Here is a 27,776-nt window from a genome sequence, read left to right as displayed (position 1 = left end):
CCTCAGCATTCTCCTGTGTAGGCTCAAGCAATAAAAGACAGTACTATTTTAAGAAGTGGTTTTTACTCTCACAGTTTCATAGAGACAAATGATTAGGCCAGAATGTCTTTCTAGCTCTCCTGGCTAAAGAGAAAAGCTGGGAAAATACAAAGTAAGTACAAGACTAAAAGCCAACATGCAAATAAAAGGATTGGACTAGAAGATCTTACATCTTAAATTACTCTGGGGTCTAACCCATGGTTTTTGAACTTTTGCAGCTGGCAGTTGTGAGAATATAGCTAGCATCAGTTACTCTCTCGTCCTTAACTCTTCCCTAGAAGAACGTGACAGAAAACAGTCACCAGCCTATTCCTAAATTGCATGTTAATCCTTCATTGATGGATGTAGAGGCTGATGACAAAATCACTATCACTAACCCTTAATTAAAAGTTTTGGAGGTCTTCAAGATCACCTACATTTTTCCTTCTAAATACTGTTTTACAGTCAGGAGCTGTTACGTGTTTAAAAGCTGTTTAGAAATAAATATATATATAAAAAAGCTGTGTGACACACTGAAAACACCAAGCTCAACCACACTGATTTATCACAAAGTCTGAGTAATCAGTGAACAAAACTGCTCCAAAACCTGCCCTAGCAAAACTCTGCACTGTGATGAAACAAGAAGGATTTTGCTTCAAACTGTTACTAGGCTTCTGCTTCACCTTGGCAGTGAGCTGTGATGGGCCCTGAGGTCATTTTCACATTCTTCTATGGCATGTCGAGCTCGGAGGCCCTGTGCAGAATGGCAGTGATCAAGTATGTACCGGACAGCTTGAACTGAGGGGAAAATTCACTTCCTTGCTTGAAGCCTATTAGGAAAATAGCCCACTAAATAAGAACAAACATAAAGCTCAGGGTTCAGACTTAAATACAAACTTTTGTCTGATTAATTCCCACAGAAAAGGGACAGCATAGAGACAGAAAATCATAGAATGGTTAGGATTGGAAGGGACCTTAAAGCTCATCCAGTTCCAAACCCCCTGCCATCAGCAGGGACACCTTCCACTAGACCAGGTTGCTCAAAGCCTCATCCAGCCTGGCCTTCAACACTTCCAGGGAGGAGGCATCTACAACTTCCTTGGGCAAAGGAAGGAAAGGTGTTGCTAGCCAGTACAGCTAGATTGATGCAGCACTGTTGTGGTTTCATGGTGGCCTAGGTGAGACTCAGTTTCCCTATGGAGCAAAGGAACGTCAAGAGAAGTAGTTCTCACAGTCCTCCAGTTGCAGGGTTGCTACTGAAAAGTTTTCCTGTGTGCCTACAATGCCCAAATTCTCAGAGACCTGATGGCTCTGCATTGCATACAGAGTATTACCAAGCACCACCCTAGACCAAATACAGATTTTTTTCCAAATGGCAAGATTTTCCAAGAAGAATGCTGTGACAGTTTTTGTGGAATTCTTGTGTTCAGTGCTAACAGAAAGGTGCAAAGTGAAGAAGCCACAGCCATTTGGAAGCTACCCTTGCCCAGGCCTTCCAACATTTTAGCACAATCAAATAGCAACTATAATCTTTGATAAGGGTATAGAGGTTGGCATTGTTCTAGGCAGTTGTGCAGTAGTAGCCAGCACTGTAATGGTACCAAAATCACTGCTAACAGCACCAGACATGGCCATAAAAGTTTACAAATAAATTAAATTGATGCAACTTTTGTCTTACATAAGAAGATATTCTTTATGGCTAGATAGCATACTATCCATTTCACAATATGTGTGAAATCTGTACTTTGTAGTTTATACAGCATGTCTAAGAAATATAGATAGAGCAGAAAACTGTACCTAAAGAATACTTCCCAGTGCTGTTGACAGAAAACATAAGTGGGTTTTAATAAAACATGGAGAATGGCTTTGTAATGTACGTAACTTTGCCTTCTACTTTAAAGCTCTGTATAAACATGCATTATATGTAGTTTACAGTAGAGTTATTCTGCTTCCTTTAGGAGCATCAGAAAGAACATTCATCCTGAATGTTCTCATTTATAATGACTGAGAGTAAAGGTTAGATTGACTAGAATTCTTACAGGTATGAATGTATAACTATCTCATACTTCTGTCACAGAACATAACCCTTTATTGACAGTAGAAATTTAGAGGATTCTGTCATGCAAAAGTTTGCAAAGATTAAGATAGTACAGAAAGTATTACACTATTACAAATCAATCTCTAATAAAGCCTGGAAGGAAAAGGAATATTTTGCTTTGATCATTGACTCCAAAAATTGGAGTTACAACTTAAGATTGGATTAATCACTAAATGGTAAGGCAAGTTTTAAGTGTACCTCAGAGTGTTTATACTTGATTCTTCTCTAGCAGAATTTCAAGGCATTTACCTCCTATTGGTTTGTACATTAATCCTCTTGAAAGCTGCTTGCACTTGTCTAGAGCTGATTTAAGATGTCTTAAGCACTTTTTTTTACCCTGGCACAGTTATGAATCTGATGCTGCCTAAAATGGGTACTGCATCCTCTCCAGAGGGTGCCTAACTTTGGGGCTGTTTTTTATTTTGACAACCTGCAAAAGAAAAGCAGTCTAAGAGAAACACCCTCCATCCAAGGTTGTGCTGCGAACCAGAAATTGCAGTTACACCTACAGAACAAAGCCCACTTACCATGCCTTGTGTCACTGTGTGCATTAGCTACTACTGTACCTCTGATTAGCTCTGCCAGGGCAGTCATATCACAACTTATGAGGCACCCGGCGCAGGTGGCATAACTGGGAGGTGACTCTCCCCGTGTACACCCTCTACAATATACACCACAGCGAGCAGCTCTCATGAGGGCAATCCTGAGAATGTTAGAAAGAGCAGAAGGACCAAAGCAAGGACTAACACTGCCTAAATGAGGGGCTGAAATCTAGAGGTTTCATCCCAAACTCCTTCCTAGTAAGGAGGAACATCTCAGGGATACAAACTCAGCATGCCCGAAGGATCAAATGTGTAGCTCACAAAGTGGGCACCAGAACTTAATGTGGGTACAAAAAATGCCCACATAACTCTTCAACCTGCCAATATATAAACCTGCTACACCAAGAAATCCCTGTAAGGTGGGGATTTTAGACAGCAAAGCAGGAATTGCTATTACACTGCAATTCACTCAGCCTCTTCAGATTATAAAAAGAAGGCTGAAACACTTGATTGCAGTGCTTACGCATTGTCACAGGAGGGAAACAGAAAGTATTGAAAGGTATTTTAATTTATCAGGGAAAGCACTGCCACAATCAAATGTCCAATATATTCAAATTAGAAATAATGGGGGGTTTAAAATTATTTTTTTGTAACACCAAAGTTATTAACCTATGAAATAAACTACCAAAAAAAAAAAAAAAGCAAAAGACCTTAAAATCAGGAGTGTATGTTTCTTCTCTCTGAAACTCTGGTTTATGTTAGACAGGAAGTTAGATCAAAGTATCTAACAATCCTTCCTGGCATCAAAATCAGATGGATCCATGAATTTTGAAAACATTCATTTTCGTTTACAGCTGAGTGAGATAAAACAAACACAAACACACATACAAGTTCTCTGAGAAGGGAGACAAAACTATGACTAACAGTCTATCTCTGAACCGAAGGAAAACTGTAGTTGCCAAAATCTCCCTGGCACCAAGCAAGGATTTCCCTGCACTTAAGGGACAGCTGAAGCTGATGAAGTAGTATTTCCTTTCATGTACATGACTGTATTCTGTACATCACAGAAAATAATTTTTCAGTACACACATTTCAAGGAAAATTTACAACAAAGTTATGTTATTATGGATTTTCTAGTGCTGGAATCCAGCAAAACCTGCTGACCTCGATCCACAAGCTTACAGCAAATAGATTCTGTTGTCTTCATTCAAAAATATTTTTAGCCATGGGTGTTCTGCCACCAATAAATCAGGGTACATTTTGACAGATGCTTTGATTTTGTACATCTCAAGCACAGCCTACACCTTACACAGGTAGCTTTGTTGATATTCAATTGCGGGTGAATATATCCTCGTGTCACCCCTTGAGGAAAAAAACACCAATAGAACACTCCTTTAATGAAAGGATAGAATGGTATTTCTTCCTCTTAATTTATCATCTCTTCAGCTTCCAATCATGTCTATAGTGAAGCAGCAGTGTTCTCCAGCTAGCCACCTGCACACTGATCCGGTGGTCCACTACTACACACTTCTCCTGACCTGCACCTTCTGAAGGGCTTGTGAACTAGAAAGCTTGTCATTTTGTTCCCAACAGCGTTAGCTGTTCCAGGAAAGGATACTACCACTCCTACCAACCCTGTCTTATTGAAGGTTAGCAAGAGGGATTTCATAAATCACATAACAAAACAGTCTACAAGCTGGCTCCGCATTCCAGCTCACTTACTCTCTCATATCTTGTTTAAACTAGCCAGGTAGTTAAAAAGGAAAAAGGCACAAAATCAACAAGATGGATTTGGGCAGGAATGTTAGGAGCTAGACCTTCACATTGTTATAAACTCCCAGTTATTTACATACCAAAAAACTGTCAAAACTCACCTTGATGCCAAGTCATTTATTTAGAAACAAGGGGGCCAACTCCAATAGTAACTCTGCTATAAGGAGGCATGATGTAAAACCAAAATCGATCGCTGCAACCTTGTAAAGCGGATTTTTGCACTTTCTATAGTCACACTCATGGCAGAAGACAGGAATGGCTGTTTCCTAAGCTAGCAGCACTGAGAGTGTTGTGAAGGTCAGCAGCAGGAACCCCCCGCAAAGCTGCAGAGCTCCCACTGCCACACTGGCCATCTCAGACCAATCTGATTTATATTCTCTCAAACCCAGTGCCTTAGGCCAGGGTTCCATTCTTTTAAGTTCCTGTGATTATCTTTAAACTACATACTGTTGGAAATGTGAGCATTTCATTAATTTATGTAAATAGGACTTTAGCCAATGACTTGGGTGTTATTTATGAATGAATCATGCTGCTCTGAGTGGCTGGGTATATTTAACTCTCATTAATTTGTTCAAAATAGCTACTAATGGGTTTCTTTAGCTCATTACTCTTGTAACAAAAAGTCAAAGAGATGACTGGGTTTGCATGGAAAGGCTTGGGTAACCCTTTCTGTTACAACCCAGTGATCAGCTTATAAATACACTGCACTTCAAGTCACTTCAAGTGATTTCAAGGCAGCAGCAGGTTAACAGCTCAAGACAAAAAACGCAGGCTTCAGTTGGCATCAGCCCATGGACAGCATTGAAACATTTATGGAAACTATTTGTCTTCACTTTCTTTTGAGTGAAAGGAACACTATTAAAATCTGTATTCTGGAAAAACTGAAGGCTCTGAGCTCAAATTGAGAGTAGAAATATAAATAGGTTCAAATCTAGCAACAGTTTGTTAGAGGGAATAGCTAAATATAAGGGCTTCAAAAGAAACATGTCACTCACGATGGTATAGCTCCACTGGTTTTATGATTCAGAAATACTTTCCATAAAAAAGGTTGCATACTTGGAAAGTTTTATGGCATACTTGGAGGATTTTATATGTGCAAAGTGCTGCTGAAGTTTTTATAGCAAGTCATGTGATCTGTTTTGCAGAAAAATGTTATTTTTTACTACTATAATCTATTGCTGGCTGGGCTCAACATCATCATACAGCTGCTGTTAAGATCATCATCTTGGCTCTGACACTGAGGTTACATCATGCTCCTTTGCATCTCTGACTTCTCTTAGCAGTACCACACAAACACTTATTGCTCTTAATTCTCTGGTCAGTAAAGCCTTAGGTCTGCCCTTTCCCCCCTTCCTCCCAGGAGTCAGCAGCAGCCTCCAGATCCTTCAGAGATGCCCTTGGTGGCTGCGCAAGCCAACTGGCAGCTTGTCTGCTGAAGAGCCAGAACTCACACTCATGTACTAAGAAATGCCTATCTTTCCAGTTACCTAGTTTTTCTACCTATAGTGATCTTGTACAATCTAGATTTCAAGATCTCTGCACCAAGGATTTCCTTTTTTATTCACAAGAGTCTGCACAGATTAGAGTTTCCACCCATTTTCCTCATTATCTGAGCAAACATACTGCATTCTATCAACTGTTTGCTGCTATTGTTTGAAGCACTATTTATTCTGTATGAAAAAAAACAAGCAGTGTTGATCAGATACAGAGATTAGTTTGTATTTCAATTCACCAATTGGGAGATCTTTGGGTTTAGACTCTTCCTGCATAAAGACTGGAAACACTCCTATCTGAAAATATACTGCAATATTTGCTCCAAGTTTGTTGTTTTAGCTGACATCCCTGCCAGTTAACATTTTGACTAGAATAACCATGGTAACAAACACAGAAGGCTACCCAGCACAAATAGTTCAAAGTTGTTTCAACTCCCCTTGCCCTGGGCTGCTTCTCAGTGCATCAACAAATCCTTTTAAGATAATAGCAGCTGTTTAAATGATCTTTTTTTCAGTCATTACTAAATCAGTGCTGCTTTGTTTCTGGCATTTAAAAGTGAGACGAGACCTCCTTGTAGGACTGACAGGAGGTATTTTCCTCTTTGCTTCCCACCCTCTAGGATGCTATGAATGCTGAAGAACAAAGGGAGGAAACACCCTTTGCATGAATTCTTCTTATGCCAAAATTAAAAAGTTGTTTTGGCACTGAACACAGGAGAGCAAAGCCTGTCTTGTATTTTGTCCTGCATTAACTAAATGTAATAGTTTAAAAAAACAAAAACAAAAACGTTTTGTGTAAGTTTCCACTTGAAGTTTCACAAAGATGGTTCTTGTAGAAGCTGTGGGTTTGACCTAATCTGGATTCACATAAAACACATGGCTGTCAACTCCATGTGTACCCTGGTACCTTGAGGGATGTGTATGGATCTCAAAATCTGTTACCAGCGAGATGCAGCAATCTGCACCAGTCCAAGGCCAACCTGTGGCTTTTCAGCTGCCTGTGACTCAGTAGCAAGTCAAGTACAGCTCTTACACTAGGGCTGTATTACAGATGTTAATTACTCCAGATTTTTAGCTGTGAAGGGAAATTAGGAACCATTAGGGATTGCTGAGACCAGTATAGCCTTGTGGGATGCAGCTGTGTGCTCAACCCCATCCCACCACACAGCGAGAGAGCAGAATCCCCTGGAGTGCTATCAGTACATTACAGCCCATGCAGCAATCCCACAGATTGCATTCCCTCAGCTCTCTGAGGTAGGTAGATCTTGGCAAGCTAGCCTGAAGTGTTAGCCAGACTCTGTGCTCCCGAAGAGTTCAGCTGTACAAATCTGACTGGCCCCTTGGGTTCATGCAATTAAAGCCCAGCAGTTTCTGTGGCCAGTGGCACAGGCAGGAGTATCACAGCTGGCATCATGTCACTCTACCTAACACATTTTGACTTGATAGACCAGGGAGGCATTAACAGCAAGGCTGCTCCTTCAGAGGAGTCCAGTATGACGCTCAAATTCACACCAGTGGACCTAAAGCAAGAGGCCCAGCAGCAAGCCAGTTTGCCTCCTCCCTGGCCCACAGAATGTTACAATCACACACAGGTAGGACAGTATGAGGTCTCCTTCCAAACATCACCTCTTGTTCACATGATACTGCACACAAACCAGTGCTATGCTGGAGCCCCTGTGCAATCACAGAGTGAGGGTGATCATCTATGACATGTGCTATTTATAAGTATTTGTTCACCATTCGAGTTTGCAGCAATTTGAATGATACTTTGACCATCATTTATTTTTCTCTGAAGTGCCCATGATCTCAGAAACAGTTCAGTGAACACCATAAAGTTTGATTCTGGATATTGGGTAGGAAGAGAAGAGCAAATATCATAATATTTACAAAATACCTGACTTTTTGGTATTTTTTTACCTAATCAGAAGCTGCTAAACAAGAAGTTTCCAGAAGTCTCCAAAACATTAAGCGAACTTAATGTGACTAAGCACCCTTACTTTGATATTTATCTCAATTTCAAAACACTTCAATCATTTAGTTACCTGAAAAGTAATCCAGCTATGAAACCCTGCCATACTGGGTAACTGCTCTTTGCTGAAAATTACACCACACCTTATTAATCCCTTGCGGGGGCATGGCGGGGGAGGGCAAAAAAGAAAGAAACCTCCTTTAACTAAAGCCTGGAATGACTCGCAGCCAAATCGATGACGCTTAAGCAAGTATGCCTAAGTGCAGTATGCTTCACAACTCATCATGGTATTAGTCATCCCTAGAAACTAGCTTTTCACTTGTTATGTCCACTACACATCTCCAGGATTCATCTTCTCAAACACAGATTTCCCTGTTCAATTTGTGGCATCATATTTTCCAGTCTTTTGCCATTAATCAAAGAGCACCCTGCGCAAACTCCACACCTCCCAAATACAAGCTGGGTTTGTGAGTCAGCTCCACACGCTGTGATACTGGCGAAACAAGACAAGTGTGGCACTTCAAAGGCTGTCACTTGGGAGAAATCTGACAGTAAAACCACCTAAAATATTTTTTCTAGATACCAGATATAGTGACAAGCAATATGTAGTATCCCAGATTGATTTAGCTGGGTATGTTTGAACACTGAACAGAGCTCAGAACTGCAGGGTACCAAGTATTTGCTGAATACAAATAGTTTTTCTCTGCAATTTTCAAATGTATGACAGCTCAACATGACAATTGAGAAAGCAGCTTATGAACAACACTGAAATATTATTAAAACATGTATCACTGGTACTATAGTAGTTTATGTCAGTGTAGGTGGCACTCACACTACGCTCCATATAAACACCGTGAATAAGAAGATTCTTGCTCCCAGAGTGATACAACCAATATATTTCAGCTTTTAGGGTATATTCTCAAAGCTTTAAGCTATTCTTTATTTCTGTTGATATACCTTGTCTCTATTTCACTGCAAGATTTCAACTTTCAAATGCCTGAACTTCTGACTAAATGCCAAATACGTTGTCTTTATCATTATGTTAGAGCATATTAATTTTAGAAGATTTGTGGTATGACTAAGAGAACATTTTAGTTTTCTATTCTTATCCTCCAGTATATACTCAAAATTCCCTCTCTGAATAGCCATGCTAGGCAGTGCACACTAATAATATCTGTGAAATGCAAACATAAAAGGTAAAGGAGCAACAACTCAGAATTTTAAAAGCATGACAGCAGTTTAAGAAGTACTTTTAAAATATGGAATTCATTCTTCTTACTGGCTTGTTTTATATAGCTACAGTCATGCTTTTAGCTTTTTTACTTTTATACCTTCTGTAAGTTTATGTATTTAGAACCATTGCAAACTTACTTCCTTTTCAAATTACTAAACCAGTACAGCAGATTTTAAAGGTTGCCAAAAGTTCTTACTTCTTGCTATTCACAGAAATAGACAGCTACTGCTGCTGCTTTTCTTTTTTCTTTTGCTGAACAATTTAACCGTAGTTTCCACTATCTAGCTTCTTCTTCATATGTAACTGCTATTACACAGTTAGTTATTCAGGATATGTAGTTACTCTGTCAGCTCCTTATTTATCAAAACAATCTAATCATTTTTCATACAGACAAATTTTACATGAATTGAACTGTTCTGGACCAAGTAGGCTATGCATTAAAAAAAAAAAAAAAACAACAAAAAACCAACAAAAAAAACCCACCACTGCACTTTACAGGTACCACAAAGCAGACGACTGACAGAGCATCCAGTTATTAAACATGACACCAACTATAACTGTTTTCTAAAGTCATATGTAGCCATGTGCTGGAGGAGTCTTCTTTCTGTGATCTGCATCATATAAAATAGCTAAGAAATTTCCAGATAGTTTCTACATTTGATAATCCTTTTGGATTTCAGTTGGCAATACTTTTTACGATAGTAGCCCTCACACATCAGGATTTTTCTATAGATGACAGTTTCTGTGGTATGAACTCACAGGAGAATCCTTGATCAAGTAAAGTGATGTGTTCTGGGAAGGCACAAGCAGCCTCAGCACTGTCCTGCTGCAATAGGAAGATGCTGTACTTGAGCCCAGCAGTGAAACCAGACCAGTCCTAATACACACTTCACATTAGTGATAATTAATATTACTAGGTTGGAGCAGGGGTGTATTGTCTAACACATTTCGTAAGAATAAGGGAATTTATTATAGCAAAAACCAAAATATGCCATGGTAGCCCAAATTCCATATGACTGATGAGTAGTGATTAATTTTGGAGCCAGAGGTTCCTGCAGGCACCTTACACAGTATGATTTAAACTGCACTTACAGGAACTTGCATGACATTTTTTTTCCCCCTCTGTTGCTGGTCCCCGTGCTCCCTTTTGAACATCCTACACTGAAAAAAATCCCCCAACACTTTTCTCAGTCCCTTTCCCTTTTAGATCTGCAAATGTGCTCAGGTCATTTCTTGTTCAGTTAGGGATTAATTTTCAGGCATACATTTTTTTTCCCTTTGAAGCCAGAGAGCAGAGGGGAAACATTAGGGGGAAATAGGAGCTATGTTCTACAGATTTTTTTCAGAGATTCTGCCTCTAAGACCTTAAAAAAAAATGTAGGAAAGGGACAAGAAAACATGGGTTCTTCCTCCCTGATATTTCCTTTCTACCTCCCAAAGGCAGTGGCTTTGTTTTAGCCAGTAAAAGTAAGCAATAGAGAAAGCAAAATGTAACCAAAACAATTAAGACTACAATGCCTAATTCTTCTCTTTCCAGGTGCTTTTCTTATTCCCTATATCCTCTTCCTAATCATTGCTGGAATGCCCCTGTTCTATATGGAATTAGCACTGGGACAGTATAACCGAGAAGGGGCTGCCACTGTGTGGAAAATCTGTCCAGTTTTCAAAGGTAAGTGTCCCTCTGCTCACTCAAATAGCACCATGAGGGTGCCACACACTTGTGAGCACAAACAAAGTAAAGGTCTCTCATTTTTCCACAGACAGCATGATATTTGCTGACCTTTCCCCAACTCTTCAAGTCAGAAGCCTTTTTGTTATCACAGGTGGAGCACAAAATGGGAAGAGCCACAGAAATCGTGTTCAGGGTTATTGCTGAGGAGCACACTGGAGAGCAAAGAGCACAGGCAGCTCAGCCCTGCCTTCCCTTTCCCTGCCTGCTGCGGGGTGGGAGGAACTGGGTAGCTCGAGATGGAGGGAGAGGCTGGCAATGCAAACACTTAGAAATACCATCACCCAGCCAGGTCACTTTAGCCCCTTTCCCCCCCAGTGACTAACATACCTTAGCTTTCCTGTCTGTGAAGTGGGAGCAATGATCCTGATAGACTTTGTAAAGTGGTTTTCAAATCTAGCGATGAGAAGCACTTAATAAAACCTGAGCATTATTATTATTGAGTGTTTTTCACTAGGATTAACTCTCCAGCATCTCTGAATAAAAGGCTGAGGAGTGTTGGCTTGTGCACTGAGTTGCAGTCATTCTGCAAGGAAGAAATAGCCAAGGTTAGCTGTTTGGATGCTCATCAGGGATACAGGGATCTCCCCGAGTGAAAGAAGCCATATGCTTTCTGTACATGAAACAAGTATTTCTTAAGGAGCCTCAAGAATTTCCTTACACATTGCTTACCAGCAAAGATTGAGTTCCCCTACATCTATATCAGGTTATATCCAAAATCTTATGTAAAAGCTTTTCAACACAGAGCTATCTGAAATGAAACCACTCAAGCTCAGCTGATCTTAGAAGCTTAAAATTCAGATCATGTTCATCCCATGACAGACAAAAGCTGAAGAGCTTAACAACAGCAATCCAAACTTGGTGGATCCGGTGCTTGGATATAGGTTACACTGAGTAAATGTTAGTTGTCTTTCTCAAAATATAGCTTTCCTCTTCAAGGAGGTTCGTGCCGCAGAATAAGAAAACTGCAGGGTTTTTGTCTTATCAAACCCAAAACTTACAGCAAAATTATTGATCTAATAAAAGATAAATAACTGAGCTAGTAAAATATGTGCCCCAAATTTCTGAAACGATTTCACATTTCACCTAGCCCTTCTAATAAATCCAACACCCAGGAATCTTGCACAATCAAAAATTTTCCTGCTGGTATCAGTGAATACCTTTGGATGGCAATGAGGATTTTGAAAACCTAACTGCCAAAATTAGACCATAAGGATCTCAAAGTTTCTGAGTCAATAGCACTGTGCCCTAGCTGTTAGGATTGCAAAGATGACAAGAAAGGAAAATGGAGCTTATTTCATTTATAGTCTTGTTGACATTCCAGCTATGTTTTTAAGCTGACATTTTCAAGGTGGATTAAACATATATTACTGTTGATTTTAAAGTGTTCTTATTACTAGGATATAGAATAGTGTAATTTATTTGATTCTCAAAAAGTAATGAGCATTGAGTTATATTTGCATTTCAGCACTTGTATAAACTCAGTGCTTTTAAAGTTTTGACCCAATCTTCTGATAACATACAAACACATTTTTCCTGCTAAACTCATAATGCTTTTGAGTTGGTTCTGGAGTAACTCAAATCTCTCACGCAAATGAAAAGTGCACAGTCTACACAAATTTATAGCAGATTCTCTAAATGAGCAGCAATATAGTATTAATTTTAGCTATAAATATTATTGCTGTGAACTCTAAGGACTCTATTTCTAATGAGATGCTCTCATAAAGCATACCATTAGAAAGATACCCTGTATATTTCTGTAACCTTTGCAACACAGTTTTCATCACTGCATTTTCCAAGGTCTATTTTAGACGTAGGTGGTGCAGTATTACTTTTAAGAAAAGTTAGACCTAGAAACAGGAGAGCAAATTCATTCCTGAACATTCTTAAGATTTCAGAGGAGTGACATTTAAGATAAATTTGGTCCAGTATTTTTTAATCTTGATATTGAACATCTATCATTGTCCGCCTGAATTGGAGGAATTTCATTAACAATTTTTTAACATAAATCACCCCATTTCACCGCAACATATATTATCCATACTTAGTATTTTAACATTCACATGAATATTTAAGAATCATCCTCTTGGGTGAGCCCCCCTCCATTCTGTTGATCATAATGGATCACTAGAGTTTGAGTGTTAATGTACCAGATTCATTTAAGCACCAAGGATTTGAAGATACAGTTTCATCTTTACTTTCACAGTCTTTTCCTCACTGTTAGGGATGAACAAACTGGTCCATGTATTAAAAGCCTCCTGAAGAGCAAGGAGAACTTTGCTATATGCAGTAGTCTTTGAACTGCCAGCTCCTTCAGGGTCAGCATCTGTTACTTATGCAAATTTTAAACCAAGGATTAATACTCAAAGTGTGTGCTACTGCCTTGCTTTATCAAGAAATATTAAAGCCTAATAATCTCCAGCTGCTAGGCCACCAATGCAGCATCTAAAAAAACTAAACTGAAGAAAATCAGAAGTAAAGGTTTACACTTGGGTGCTGTGATAGTGCAGTGATGACAGCCATAAAGCAGTTGTAGTCTCCACCTCTTATATGTAAAACATAGAATTTGGGGCAGGATTCAGAGAGAAATGCTGCACACAGTGTAAAGGAAGAATGCTATCAGCCAAGGTAAAGCAAGCTTCCTGAACAACTCTGGCAACAAACTTCTGTTCTTCTCTGACATTAGTACCAAAGCTTCCTCTCTAACCACTGGAACATGTCCATTTTCATAAGGAAAACATGCACTTTCTGGGGTGGTCTCACTAACAGCACTCTCCAAGCACACTTCACAGTGGGCAAAAATACAAAACAAATGTTCCAGGTCAAAAGGCAATGCTTACAGTGGGGATTCTGTAACCCTGGGGAGATAATGAAATGGTTTGAAGGTCCACACACCATTTCACACCAAGCTTGATACTCACCAAGACTTACTGAGAACCACTTGAAGGCCCTCATTGTAACAGCACAGACAGTTTCATGCATGTTTTGGACCTAGTTACAAGCTGACGGAAACCAATCTGGAAAGTAACAGGAGAGGGACCAGTGTCTGTTCCAGACTAGTTCAGGGTGGGAAACTCAGCACAAGAAAAGTTGCCAGGGACTCTGACATTATGAAGATGAAGTGAGTTTCACTCCTAACATGGGCTTGCAATCTTCTGCATTGGAAGCAAATCAGCAATGGAGTTGTACAAGAGCAAATTCAAACATTGCACTGCTTAATTTCTTTTTCTGGCAAACAACTGGATTTGCTAAAAGCCAGTCATTTTCCAAAATCATTAATGTAATTTTTTGGTTTAAGGTCAGCAACAGTATGTCTGCATGTGTGTACATAAACATCAAAAATTCCTTTCATTGGTCTGAAGAGCTAAAATGAATTTGCAACCCTGTATGGCTGAGCTTAACTGCAGTGTTTGCATGTAGTATTGCATGTAAAATGCAATGTATAATCTAGTTTTCCTTTGTCTTTAGGTGTAGGCTATGCAGTGATACTCATAGCTCTTTACGTGGGTTTCTACTACAACGTTATCATAGCTTGGTCTCTGTATTATCTATTTTCATCATTCACATTTGAGCTCCCCTGGACAAACTGCGACAACAGTTGGAACAGCCCAAACTGTACAGATCCCAAACTCTTCAATGCATCAGTGCTTGGCAATGGTACCAAATACTCGAAGTACAAGCTCACTCCTGCAGCTGAATTTTATGAGTAAGTGTTGACTTAACTTTGCTATTTATTTAAAATTCTATGTCTAAGAGTGTTTCCTCTGGAAGGTAAAATAGCTTAGCATCCAGCCTCTAAAATAAGCATCAGAAGACTAAGGTTAAAATGCAGTTTCATGTTGATCTGTATTCCTGGGTGATTAAGACTCTTGCCTCCTCAAGCTCTGGTTTCTCCTGTACAAATGCAGTACTTGCCACTGAGCAATGTGGAATTGGATAAAAGGCACAGATCTTCCCCAGTGTACCACTTCTGCTTGCACTAACTTCGCCAGGGCAAGGAAACACAGCAATATTCTGACAAAGATGACTGCATGCCAAACTGAGCTGACTTTAAGGCTTTAAAATAATCATTTGTTCAACAGTCTGGGCCTGTTGAACAGGTTTGTAAGTTTCTCTGCTTACAAAATATCTCAGAGCAGACCTCTATTTGCTCAGGTGCTTCAGTAGTTCAATGAAGTGAGATGAAGCACTGAGACCACAATTGTAGAAAGACGGGCTTTTTCTAATTCCTAAGCAAAAGACCATTCTGCAACACAGGCCAAGACAGGCAAAGGCACACTTAAATCAAACACTTGGAAACAAATCCAAAAAGGTATACAAATTAACAACTGAACTATAAGCCAAAGCTATCAATCTGTGTATAAATAATTGCATTGTGGACCTTCAGAGGAAAATGGGATATTAGGATAAAGAAAGGAGGGTGGGCATCAGGCTAATTGAATCAGCTGTTGAGTTAAATTGAATAATCAATTAATATTTCTGTGTTGAGAACAGAAGGGTCTCAGGGCACACACCTGCTGAGCAGCAAGTCCTGCCCTGCAGAAGCAAAGGGACACCACTGTTATCACAAATACCCTAGTGAGGGTTAGAGCTCTGGAGGTCTGTGTGTCTGGCTCTGAAACATTTGTGGCTGCTGTTTCTCCTCCAAAGACAGCGCAGTGAAGAGCAGTAGTGACACACAAACTGCTGGCAGGCGTTTGGGGAAACTAAACTCAGTGCTTTGAAAACAATAAGCAGGGTTGAGTTCAAAGGAACTCACTACAACAGCAAATAATGACAGCTAGGAAATCTACTGCCCTCACAAAGATAATATAAGATGTGTTTGTAACTGAGACATAAAGAGAGATCATTTATAGCAAAAGGCTATATACGCATGTACTCAGCTAAAGAACCTGACTGTGAACTATAAGAAATTACACATTCTGCATCTTCAAATGAAGAACAGCATGACTGAAGAACTTCCACGAGAACAGCATTTAAAAAAAGGTTTTCTTGATCATTTTCTTGTGCTTAAGCCTTTGCAAAGCAAAATACAACCCCTGTATTCTTGCTTTGTTCCTTTATGATTTAAAGTGGTTCTATAACATTTTCTTTTATCACATCATGCTTGGGGTATGATTTTGTATTTGTAGCGTGTGAGGTAGTGGTAGAATCTATTCACAATGTTTTCATTTAGTTCCACTGATCTGGGGAACAGCTGGATTTATGGTTTTGTCTGTACACTGAAACTCGAAATATTAGGGTTCTTTCCTTACCACAAAATAGATTCAAGGTGCAGAAGTTAAGAATAAAAAGGGAATTTGACATTTCATTATGCTTTAATCCCTGAATTTTAGGGCAGTAATTAAGTCCCTAGGCCCTGTACTTATTAGCAACTAGATTATATTGCACAAATGAGAAGAATAACCACTCAAGTAACACAATGTAGAACATCTGCTTTCCCAGCTGTAAAAACAGGGAATCACAAGGGAAATGATGTTTGCCTATCCAGTATTTGGATTAGCTCATCAGGTCCAGCTGTAGAGCTCAGGTATGGACCCAAAGTTGTGCAAAGTTTTAGTGTATTCAGATCCAGCCTAATAAAGACAGCCCAGTTCAGAAACCAGTGGTTTTTCTCATATATCAAATAACCTCACTCATTCCCATGGTCTTTTTACAACAGGCAAAGCTGAATCTTCAGATTATAAAGCTTCATATTATGTGCAACAGGGACAGGAAACAGAAGCAATGATGTGTTAAATTTGCATCAGTGCAGTGGGTTTACAAAGTGACACACCATTTTTAGATGCAGTAGATTGTTAAGTAATAGTTTAAGTAAAGGTCTTGACTGGCTACATCCCCTCTGAAAACCCCTTCAAGTAAAAGCTGAATATTCCTTTAAGAATATTGGGTGCCCTTATACCATGTTGCACTCCTGCTGAGCCGGACCCATGTGTTCGTGTAGGAATTACACCTGATTCTTCCCAGTAGATAGTCATTAGTCACTTCCTAATCAACAAATCCCGTTAGAGGAGAACTACAGTTCCTGACAGAATAGTTTGTGTCAGGTTAGTCTATTCCCTACAGCCAGAAATCCTAAATTTTTTACTGGACAGCTAATTGATCCTTCCTCAGTAATACTGTGGATGAGTAAGAGTTTTTAAGTAAGAGCACCATGAAGTCACTGTTTTCCAAATTCTATGGTCATATTTATTTTCTTAAGGCTCGTATCCAGTGTTGCAAGATATCAGCAATAATGAACAGTTACTTTTTGGGCAATAGATTTAATATGGCAGATTTCAGATTTTGAGTTTTGATGAGTCATACAGAGAAACAAGGAAATAGAGCAGCTACTTTTATACCATAGGGAAATCAAACTACAGCACTTAAACTTTGGTGGGATACCTATAGAAGGCCGGGCTCTTCACTAACACAAGGTCTGACAGTTAGCATTATTAAAACAGAGTTTGAAAACAGCAATAGCACATGTGCCCACTGTAAAAATACCATCTAAAGGGAATGATGTGGTCAGTGGAGGTGAAAATAAGTTCCATTATTCTCTTCAGTACTACCAAGGTATACAGGAGACCATGCAGTTGGGAGTATGTGGGGCCATGTTTTCAACCACAGTGACCAGCATAACAAGAATTTGCAGCTCTGTATTACTGGGACGCACTGTAGCTTATGGAAAACTTCTTAAGAATGCTGTGTGCACCCAAGCACCTGAGTCTTCAGCCTCAAGACTACACGGGGAGCGGTACAGCTTGAACTTGGTTCTCTAGGTTGTATATTTACATTAAGAACATGCACAAACTTTTGCCTTCTGGTGGGCAGGCTGAACTGGAAGCAGGGAGACCAGAAACACCAAACTTCTATTTTGCAGTTGGAGAAGGACTGAAAAGAGGTACTTCCAAAACAGGCCACAAGCAGAAAGCTGATGTGGTTACCCTTAAGAGACAGAGACACTTCTCTGTGGGACACCATTCCTTCACACAGAGCTGGCTTGAGCATTAATTTAGAGTAGATTATTTCCTAACACCATGCATCTGCCAGAGCTGACTGTCTCTATCTCCACCAGCACAGGAACAAACTGTAGGAAGAGGGGGGAGTACTGGATGTGACAGTTCATCTAATACTTCAAGAAAGGCACCTCGAAGTTCAACAGAAACACACCGATTCTCACCACTTACACTGAGTGAGAGAAGGGAAAACTTGCTAAGAATCTAAGCCAGATCTTTTAGCTGTCCAGTATTTGTCGGGGAGGGAAAACAGAGAGAAACCTCTAAGCCTCAGACTTTGAAGAAATAACTTCAAATTGCAATTTTCATGCCAAGGCAGTGACAGGCAGACATTGACAAACATATTTGGCTTTTGTTTTGAAGCCTGAAGAGCTGGGCAATAATTCATGTTGAAGTGGTTCTACGCTCAGGCTTTTTGGAGTGTTTCATTTTACTAAGTCTAGTTTCAGTCATCCAGGCTTAATTCAGGCCAAGGTGGCACTGACATCAGCGGGATGGTTGCTTACAGCAGGATTTCAGGGAGGAATGGGACCTCTACAATACTTTAGAGATGGTTAAAATCAATTTTAAATTTGAATTCTGCAAACTTAGCAAAGCAAGCACTCCAAAATCTAACAACTGGTGTCCTCCTGCTAGTAATAGTCAGGCATAAGAGAAATCCAGTTAGGAATAAAATGGCAATTCCACATTTCTTCGGAGATTCACATTACTTTAATTACTTCCTTCTTCAGTGGTTTGGAATTAAACATACAAAATGCAAAGGACTTTCTATCCTTTCGACATATGTTAAAATAATGCATGACAGACATTTTTTTGGAAGAACACAAGTGCATCACTACAAAAAAGTTCCCCTATATGCCCCTTATCACTCCTGTTTAAACAGTTTATCTGAATACGGGCATACTTTATATTTTTTCTCTCCATTCTTGTGTCTGGGAAAAGTTTGTTACCATCTTGCTTTCATTTATGCTGACAATTAAAAAAATACCAGTTTGGAAGAACAAAAGCACTATTCTTCTCACGAGGTACCATGCTGTAGAAAGTAATGATCTGTTGTAGGAACAAATCCTGGCAGGTTTTTTAAACAAAACAATGGAATTGTCAACAAATGTACTGAGCTATGGCGGCTTTCCTCTGATAGTAGGGCTGTAATCCATCTTCTCAGGGCTATAATCCATTCTTTCTGCATCAGAAATAAAACACATTTTTGCAGGAAAATTTTCATGCCAGATTCAGTAAAGGAAATTCACAGAATTCACAAGTCTGCCCAGATGTGAGTAACTGAAAAAATTACCTAAGAACAAGGAATAAAGACAGTGTTCAGTCATGGAAGTCTACATCTGTCATATTTATGACCATGAATTTATGAGGAGGGTGTGAACCAAGAATATCCTGATAAAAACCCTTACCCTGCACAGCAAAGGTAACTTTTCTAGACCAATATATTTGTGCTCTGGGGTATAAATCTTCACAGGAAATACCACCACAGACAAAAGGGTCCACAAAGCTCAGTGACACAGCAAATGGAGTGATCAATACTGTTTGCTCCAAAAGAAGATGCAGGAATCTATCCCTATAAAAAAATTGTGAAGCAACCTCTCCCAAAAGAGAGAAAAAAACATTTTGAAAGCAAGCATAAGCAATTCTGCTTATAAATGCTTATAAAAACTGAATCAGACAACAAGGATTAATGAGAGTGGATAGCCCTGGATTCTCCTAATCACATCTGGTAAGAAAAGACTCTAAGCTCATGCTAAACATGATCAGCAGTTCTCAATGATATATCACTTTCCCAGACAACAAACCTCCACTTAATACATCTGAAGCCTCTTCAAGAGGTTTCTCCATGCAACATCTATACTTTATAAGCTAATTTGAGAGTTTGTAAGCAATGAGAAATTAAGAATCTCTCTAGACATCTAGATTTACTCATCTTTTGCAACTTAATTGAAAGGAAAGTTGTCATGTTTCTGAGAGGTCTGAAGTTGAGCAGCAGTCATCTGTTTACCTTAACAGAGATCACACAATCAAAGACCTACAATAATTGTAGCCAGGATCTGTACCTTCACCTCTAGAAAATCCCCTGAATGTTACAGATCTCCTGGGATTTCAATGGGCTTAGAATCAGGTACATTCTTAAATACTTCATGTGGGAAATTTATGGCTGCCTTGCTGAAATAGCAATAAGCAAGCTGCTTTAGAAATCAGTTCTGTATTAACTGCACAGGCATATTTAGGAAGTGTTTGGGTGCATTGTTTACACATCCAGAGTCTGAGACTAACATATTTGCATCCAGACACATTGCATATTTATTTTTTAACTGTGTTGACTTTTGTAACTCAGTCTCTTTTTTACTCAGAAATTTCTGGTACAAGTATTGTGTGTGTGTGTATATATATATATATATATGGGGCCTACAAGAAAGCTGGGGAGGGACTTCTTACAAGGGCAGATAGGGGTAGAACAAGGGGAAATGGCTTCAAACTGGAAGAGGAGAGGTTGAGATTAGATATTAGGAAGAAATTATTTCCTGCGAGGTGGTCAGACACTGGCCCAGGTTGCCCAGAGAAGCTGTGGATGCCCCCTCCCTGGAAGTGTTGAAGGCCAGGCTGGATGAGGCTTTGAGCAACCTGGTCTAGTGGAACGTGTCCCTGCTGATGGCAGGGGGGGTTGGAACTGGATGAGCTTTAAGGTCCCTTCCAACCCAAACCATTCTGTGATTCTGTGATTTATGTACATAAAATGAAAACGGCTATTCCAAAAATATTGACATGCACAGCTTTGAAATTTACTTCTCACATATGTTCACATCTTCACATTTGTTGACCATTTACGTACACAAAGAGAAAAGAAATTAAATGCAAGTACAGCAGAAGTCAATCCATGTAAGTGTGAACACATGTTCTTAGGCTTTGGACAGCTTTATGGAAATTATTCCTAAACCACAACGCGCCCTTGTGTAGCAAGTCCAGAAAGGTGGAAGAATGACCACTTTGCCAACTTAAATTTGCAGGGGGGTTTTATGAAATATTGCAAAAGTCAGGAGCTGCACATTAAGCTAAACACAATCGCCTTGCTTTGTGCTAACTTCTAGGAGGAATTCTAACTGCTTATCTTTACATACAGAAACCCATGTAGTTTGGTAGTGGTACCAGGCTCTGAGCAATAATTCCAGCAGCTGGGGTCAGTGCTGCAGCACATCCCCTCTATTACCCTGCATTTGAAACCCTGGCAAACAGAAGCAGAGCCTTTCTCTGTGGGACATCTCCACCTGCACCTATTGCTGAAGGCAACAGAGGTGTCACACACAACTGAACGCCCATTTACTTGTAACCACCTTTTCTCATCAAATGTTCGCTGTACCACAGTACTGACATAGTATCATCACTAGTGTTTTATGTGTTGTTTCCTATAGGGAAAGTGTTTGCTTATCCAGAACTATTCCATCTAAGCATTAATCCATGAAAAGGTTACAAACGTAGCCTCACTGTGAGAGGGACTCAGCATTACGACCAATGTCAAATCATCAAGGGAGCATTCGTTTTTCAAACACATCAGCAGTCCTCAGATGGTGGCACACCAGGCCTATTCCTATGGTTTACTTTCTTCTGGCAACTTTGTGTCTTTCTCTACAGCTTTTCTGAAATCAGCAAAGCTTCGTGAAAGCTCAACAGCTTCTTTGGGGAGGCTGGGGCTCTTCTTTCACAGCTCTCCTGCCTGGGGCAGTGCACAGCCCACTGAGAATGCTGACTGAAGCACATTTAACTTGCTGACTAAGGGCTGGGGCAGTTGGGAGCATGTGTGCTGTAACTGCTTTGCCATGTATCCTCAAATAACAAACTTTTTTTCAGAGTTCAGTATTCATTAGATCTACAGAGGGGTGAAATTCAAGTATTTCCATTCTATCTGCAAATCTCAATATAGTGGATTTAAAAGCAGATTTTTAAATCCTCTTTTTCTGAGTGCTTTGCAGACTTGAATGTGAAGTGTGGCACAAATAGCAAGGGAGGTCAGGATTATTAAGTTAATGAGAGAATTAAGCTGGGTGAAAACTTAAGTGAATTGAGATAAACATACTCAGTGAACTAAGAGTTTAGTCCTAGTAGCCACATATAATTTCAGGATTATCATGATTCAAAAAAGAAGTACCTTTTAATTCAGTACAAATAATAAATATACCAAGCAGGGTGCCATTGGTAAACTGGCTTATGGCAGGGGGGTTGGCACTAGATGATCCTTAAGGTCCCTTCCAACCCAAACCATTCTACAATTCCATTAATTATTTTTAAGTGACTCGCAAAAATGTAGTTTGAAGCCCATTACATAGCTCCATTCTCCAACACAAGAGGGAGCTGAAATATCTTGAGAAACAGAAAAACCCAGATAACAAAGGTGGGCACAAGACATCACAGTATCCAGCAGAGCCAGTGACTAGGTCCAGCTGAACCCAAGCTGGCTGCTGCAGAGCTCCTGGCGCACCTCTGAAGCACGCCCAGCGCTCCAGGGTAGGGGAGAGGTATGTAGTGCACATGTAGGAGCACACGTGTAGCACTGCACGGCATATGGCTCAGCACCACTCGATGTTCTTGGCTGTAGGACAACCTCTCCTGGAGCCAGGCTATCCTTCTGCAGTGATGCCATAACCAGAGCTCCTTCCAAAGCACCCAGAGACACCCACACAGCTCAGACAGCAGCTGTCAGTATGGCAGAGCTGGGTCTGAGCCAGGGGAACCCTGTTGCACTTTGCTGGCTTTATGTGGAGCCACTCTGCTCTCTCTGCACTGCACCCCTAACCCCAGAACTGCAGTGAGGAGACACACTTGGTGTTCGGTCTGCATGGAGCCAACTCAGCTCTGCAGGGTTTGCACCACCAGCTCTGCCCCACACAGCTATGGATATATACACCTTGGAGACACAAACTGCTGTGGAAACAGTACAGTTGAATTTAAGCAGTGCTGTACCTCAAGTAAAAATATCTCGAGCCTGGTAAACTCTGTGTAAAGAGAACTCCATCCCCAGCTGCTTACAGCAGATAACCTCACCTTCCATGGATAAAAGAACCAGCTGTATCTTATACTCTGAAGGAAACTGGCAGCAATGACAACTGAGCCCTGGTTGCCCAAATAGGTAACACAAGAGATGCATGTCAGAGAGCCTTCAATTGACCACAATTATCATGCTTCAAATTGCCTTCTAAATTGAGTATGTAATTTAATTTCTATAGATTGCACACTGTATACACTGACAGTGCTTTTAGCATCTTCAATCTACAATTTGCATTAAGTTTTAAATAATAAAAAAATATTTTAACTACCAGAATAGGGAACAGAGCTCAGGAGATCAGGACTATATCTGTTTATATCTTAGCCAATTACTTACTCTATGCAAGCTATTTGGGTTTGATTTCGTAAAAATGACTACTAACTTCTAGAAGGTACTTGGAAGTTCTTAGCAGTACTTAAGTTTTTAGAAGTACTTAATATGTTAACTAACAAATACATTTGTTATACTGATTTGCTGACAAGTTGATGACATTTTTGCAATCTGAACAAATCTGATACAACACGTCTAAAAATTGTTTAGATGAATGACATTCTTCTATTGATCACATCAGATTTAGGCAAATAATGCCTGCAGATGAATAACACAAAAGGCTTCTTAGAAAGTCCTTAGAAAGAACCAGTCTGACTAAAAAAGCCTAGCAGAATTCTACACCTAAACCTCTTATCTCCTGTTTTCTGGCTATGGATTAAATGTTTTGGAGTGAAAAAGATACAGAGTAATTTTCAGATCACGACCCTTGGCATTCTTGTTTCCTTTGGTTTGGTTCCCTGTTTATACTCAAATACTCATCGCTTCCATAAAGAGTATGTTCTGAATTTCTCAGAGTGAAGACAAAGCAAAGGTTTATAATAATCCTTATTTTGTAGATGGGAACACTCACTAAGACAGAGAGAATAATTTATTGGTTCCAACATTACCTATTATTAGAACAATGACTGGATCCTTCATGTACTGAGTCCCACTGAGCAGCTGCCCTCCTGCCTCCTCAGTAATTTGTCTTTAGTAGAGTCTGTGTGTGAATACCAAACAGCTGGGCTTCCTGTTGGCTCTTTGCACTCTGGCACCAAATTAAAGAGGACTCAAGTGCTGCACAAAGACAAAACAGAACACAGTGGTACCAGCAAATGAATCTTCCCATCAGAGAACACAGGGAAGGAGAGAACCAGAATAAATCTCCCAAAGAGAGAAACCAGAATCTCTGAATATAACTTCAATCCAAAATCCCTTCACATTTCTGCTTCTCTTGCAGATAGGCAGAAAGACTCTTAGGACTCATATTTACAGTGCTGTACAGTCTCAAAGTCATTGCAAATATGATTTATGCTCCCTTACATGGAAAGCAGTCTTAGCATCCATCAGGGTCCTTTGCACAAATCCCTGATAAAAAAAAGTTAGTTTCTTATGTCTAGTGCATGTTCTTTGATTCTTGGTGCTGTACTAACTAAATACTGCTAGAGCTCTGGCTAGAATACCAGAAAGCTTAAACAATTTAGCAGCTCTTGTATTTTTGCTCGGCATAATATAATAGGTCCCTGTTTTACTTTCTGCCAGCTCCATCTGTTAAAGTGTATTCTCAATCTTTCCCGCATAACATTTTCTTCTCCTTTTTGCACGCATTTCTCATCTACTTTCTTTTCTTAGTAACAATGATCTGCAGGAAAAATATTAATTCTAGTTGTCTTACTGCCTCTGATTTTTCCTTTCTCTTTGACTCAGTTGTGAGTTATGAGAGTGTATTTTGTTAGCACAACTGGACAAGTAACTCTGTACTTATGGAACAAGAATAACTTTCAGAAGCTTTACTTAAGACATTCTCAGTAGTTTTGGAAGCTAATGAGTAGCTACATTTAATGAAGTTGACAGACAACAGGGGCTGATACTAGTTGATGCTGTATCTCCTCTGGTTCCCTGGCTTAGGGATTTAAGAGAGATCAGTTTATGCCATTTTGCCTGTGACTTATACATGTATCTGTAGCATTGGGAAATGGGACAATCCTGCAGCTAGTGAAGGTGACTTTAATTCAGGAATGAATGTTGGCCACATTGTGTTATTCTGCATTAATATCAAAAGACTGAAAATTCAGATGTTTTGACCTCAGAGCTTCCCAAATGGGGAATCTTGCAGTATCTCTTGCTTTGTATTTATCTCTTTGTGGCCAGTATAGGTGATGGAGTATAATCTAAAGGAGCCAGTCAGGGATATATCACTCAACCTGCCTTAACAGAGACAGGCTAAAAACAGCCTCAGCTGCTCCTGAAATAAGGACTCCTTGATATAAAACAAGAATAATCATGGCATAATTGAGCTAACTGGATTTTCTATAGCAGCACTGTTGTGTGCTAACTTGGATGAACATGATGAATGCAAAGTTCTTTCCACATTTGCCCCTCTCCAAGAAATGTTTTTCAAACAACGTTACAGAGCTATATCCTTCAAACCAAGAAGGTTTAGTCTACCTAATACTTTGGCTGCTGCTTCTCTCCTCCATCTCTTCCAATGTCAGCACACCTTAACCTAAATTGCAGTCTAGCACTAGATCTTTTATACTTTATGGTGCTGCTGGAGCAGAATTGTAGCTTCTAATAGGTAAACATTGACAACTACTTCCCAGTAAACCTCCAAAAGGGCATCTTCAGAAAGCTTCTATGACTTATCTTCAGAGGTCATAAAGGAAAATAAAGAAAAAAGGAAAAGCAAGCAAAACCCACCAGAATTACAGCTCAAACAGCAGCTGTCTATTAAGATTTCCTTGTTTAGCTGCCCAGTTACACAGCTGTTTTGACTGGTTACAAAAGTATTTTTCTCTTCCTATTTTATGATCCCTTACCCTGATTAAGGAAGCACAACTCTTGGAATGGAGACTGTCCTGAAAATCCTGGGAATCCCACATTTGAAATGGCAGTTTTGGCAAGTGTTCCAAACAGTAAGACACATTGCTAAACTGCTTCTTGGAAAGCAAATACACAAGGAAGCAGGCTTCTTTACAAATCCAGAAAAATATTTGGGCCAGAAGAATAAAAAGTTAAATGGGCACAAAGAATGCAAGTTCAGATTCAGTTTTTCTGAGTAGACATCTAAACATCATAATCCAAAAGACTTCCTTGACAACATCCAGCTCTGATAGCAATAGCAGTGTAACTGTGACAGTGACAGTATTGCTAAAACCCTCCCAAGATCCTGGACAAATGTTCTGATCAGAAGCCTGGGAAGCTTTTCCTGGCTACACTTACCACTGCCCAAGCTGGTAAGTTTAGAATGGAATCAGGCATCCCTGCCCAGGATTCACTTACACCTGTGAATCTTCTGGCAAATTACGCTTTATTAGCAGAAAGATAAGTAGGTTTCATTCACACTCTAAGCAAAAATTGAATGAGATCTACCTATTTGCATTTAATTAAGGATAACAGGTTTTTAGATGAGATATCAAAAAGTCTGCCTCTATGTTTTACTGTTTGCACAGGTAACAGCTATCATGTTATATAGCTATATTGTATCATAAGAGTTAAACTCACCTCATACTTGCTAAATAGGAACATTCTCAAATATATGCCACAAACACATGGTCACTACACTATTCACTTGTGATTAGTGTTACAATGCAACAGAAACAGATCAGCTGCTTAATTTAGGAGGCTGCTTTCTACAAGTATCTTTTATCCAACCTGGGTTAAGTCATAGAAACAGTCCAAAAATACAGCATTTCTTACTAAACATGAGAAACTACAGAAGCAGAACCATTACAATTCTTTGCTGATCATATCTTGATGCTTTAGGAACCAAAAGGGAATTGTATGCAACTCTCTCATATTAGTAGATAGATTGTTCTAATGGGCCTTAATTTTCCCAGCATGTTTCTACAGTTTAAGTAGTACAAGAGACATTTGTCAGTTTCCCCATTTGAGTTGACACAGGTTTGCCCTATCTTGGAACTTCTGCAACTATATATCACTCATCTCTGACTTGGTAGGAAGGCCACGGCCATGTCGTCTGGATGGGCACTGAAACACTAAGAAACTGGACCTCTGAGCCAGCATCCTGTAGATCCATATCAGAACCAGGAGATAGCTCTGCAGTTCTCTAGTGCAGGGCTCCAGCCACAATGCCATTCCTCTCTGCAAACACAGCTTTCAGTTAAGCAAAGTATTTCTGAAAAAGCAGCAAGAGGCACTTCAACAGCATAGAACTGCCTTAAAGGAAGGGAGATCCACTATAACATCTCTCCCACATCCCTGTGCCTGTTGCACATGATGTGTTTTGACAGCTCGAATTGTAGATATCACCAGGCATGAGGACAAACACTCTTTTCTACACTTCAGTCCATTTCACAGTGTAGATCACAAAAGAATTAGCCTGCCCTGGGAAGCAACAGAATTTCCTTTGCTATCAGTCCACTGTCTCAGCGAACAACACAGAGCACTATATCCAATTTAAATTTACCAACTCTTGCTTTTTCTATCCAAACACTTTTCCTGTTTGCAGCCTCACAGTAGTCTATTCAAAAAGAAATTGCAAGTAACTTTGGAACTGCTTAAGTTGCAGGAAGCCAGCTGTTTGCTTATCTAGAATCACAAAAGAATTTAGGTTGAAAGAGATCTCTGAAGGTCATCTAATACAACTCCTTACCCAAAAGCAAGGCTAACTTCAAAAGTAAATCAGTCTGCTCAAGGTCTTTACTGGCCAAGTTTTAAAATCTCCAAGGATGGAAATTTTGCAGCTTCTCTGGGCATCTGCTCAGTGTTGAAGCAAGAATCAATAAATGAAATTTCCAAAATCCTCAAGCATTTCCAGTGAAAGAGAGAGTGCCATCATTGTGGCACTGCGGTGCTAAACAGACACTGATGGGGCAGTGAGACCAT

General features: G+C 39.8%; 1 protein-coding gene across 1 annotated transcript in view; it reads left to right on the top strand.

Moving 5' to 3' along the window:
- Positions 1-7,417: 7,417 nt before the first annotated feature.
- Positions 7,418-27,776, top strand: part of LOC104528803 (sodium-dependent noradrenaline transporter) — a 50,394-nt gene continuing 30,035 nt past the window's right edge. The window contains exons 1-4 of the mRNA XM_010172924.2: positions 7,418-7,516; positions 9,808-9,874; positions 10,665-10,796; positions 14,325-14,562. Of these exons, the coding sequence (XP_010171226.2) occupies positions 7,418-7,516; positions 9,808-9,874; positions 10,665-10,796; positions 14,325-14,562 (536 nt within the window). The remainder of the gene's footprint in view (positions 7,517-9,807; positions 9,875-10,664; positions 10,797-14,324; positions 14,563-27,776) is intronic.

The sequence above is a fragment of the Antrostomus carolinensis genome, unplaced genomic scaffold (genome assembly GCF_000700745.2).
Source record: "Antrostomus carolinensis isolate BGI_N321 unplaced genomic scaffold, ASM70074v2 scaffold52187, whole genome shotgun sequence".
NCBI classification, from domain to species: domain Eukaryota; kingdom Metazoa; phylum Chordata; class Aves; order Caprimulgiformes; family Caprimulgidae; genus Antrostomus; species Antrostomus carolinensis.
The sequence above is the reverse complement of the archived record's forward strand: the minus strand, read 5'-3'. Positions and strand labels throughout refer to the sequence as shown.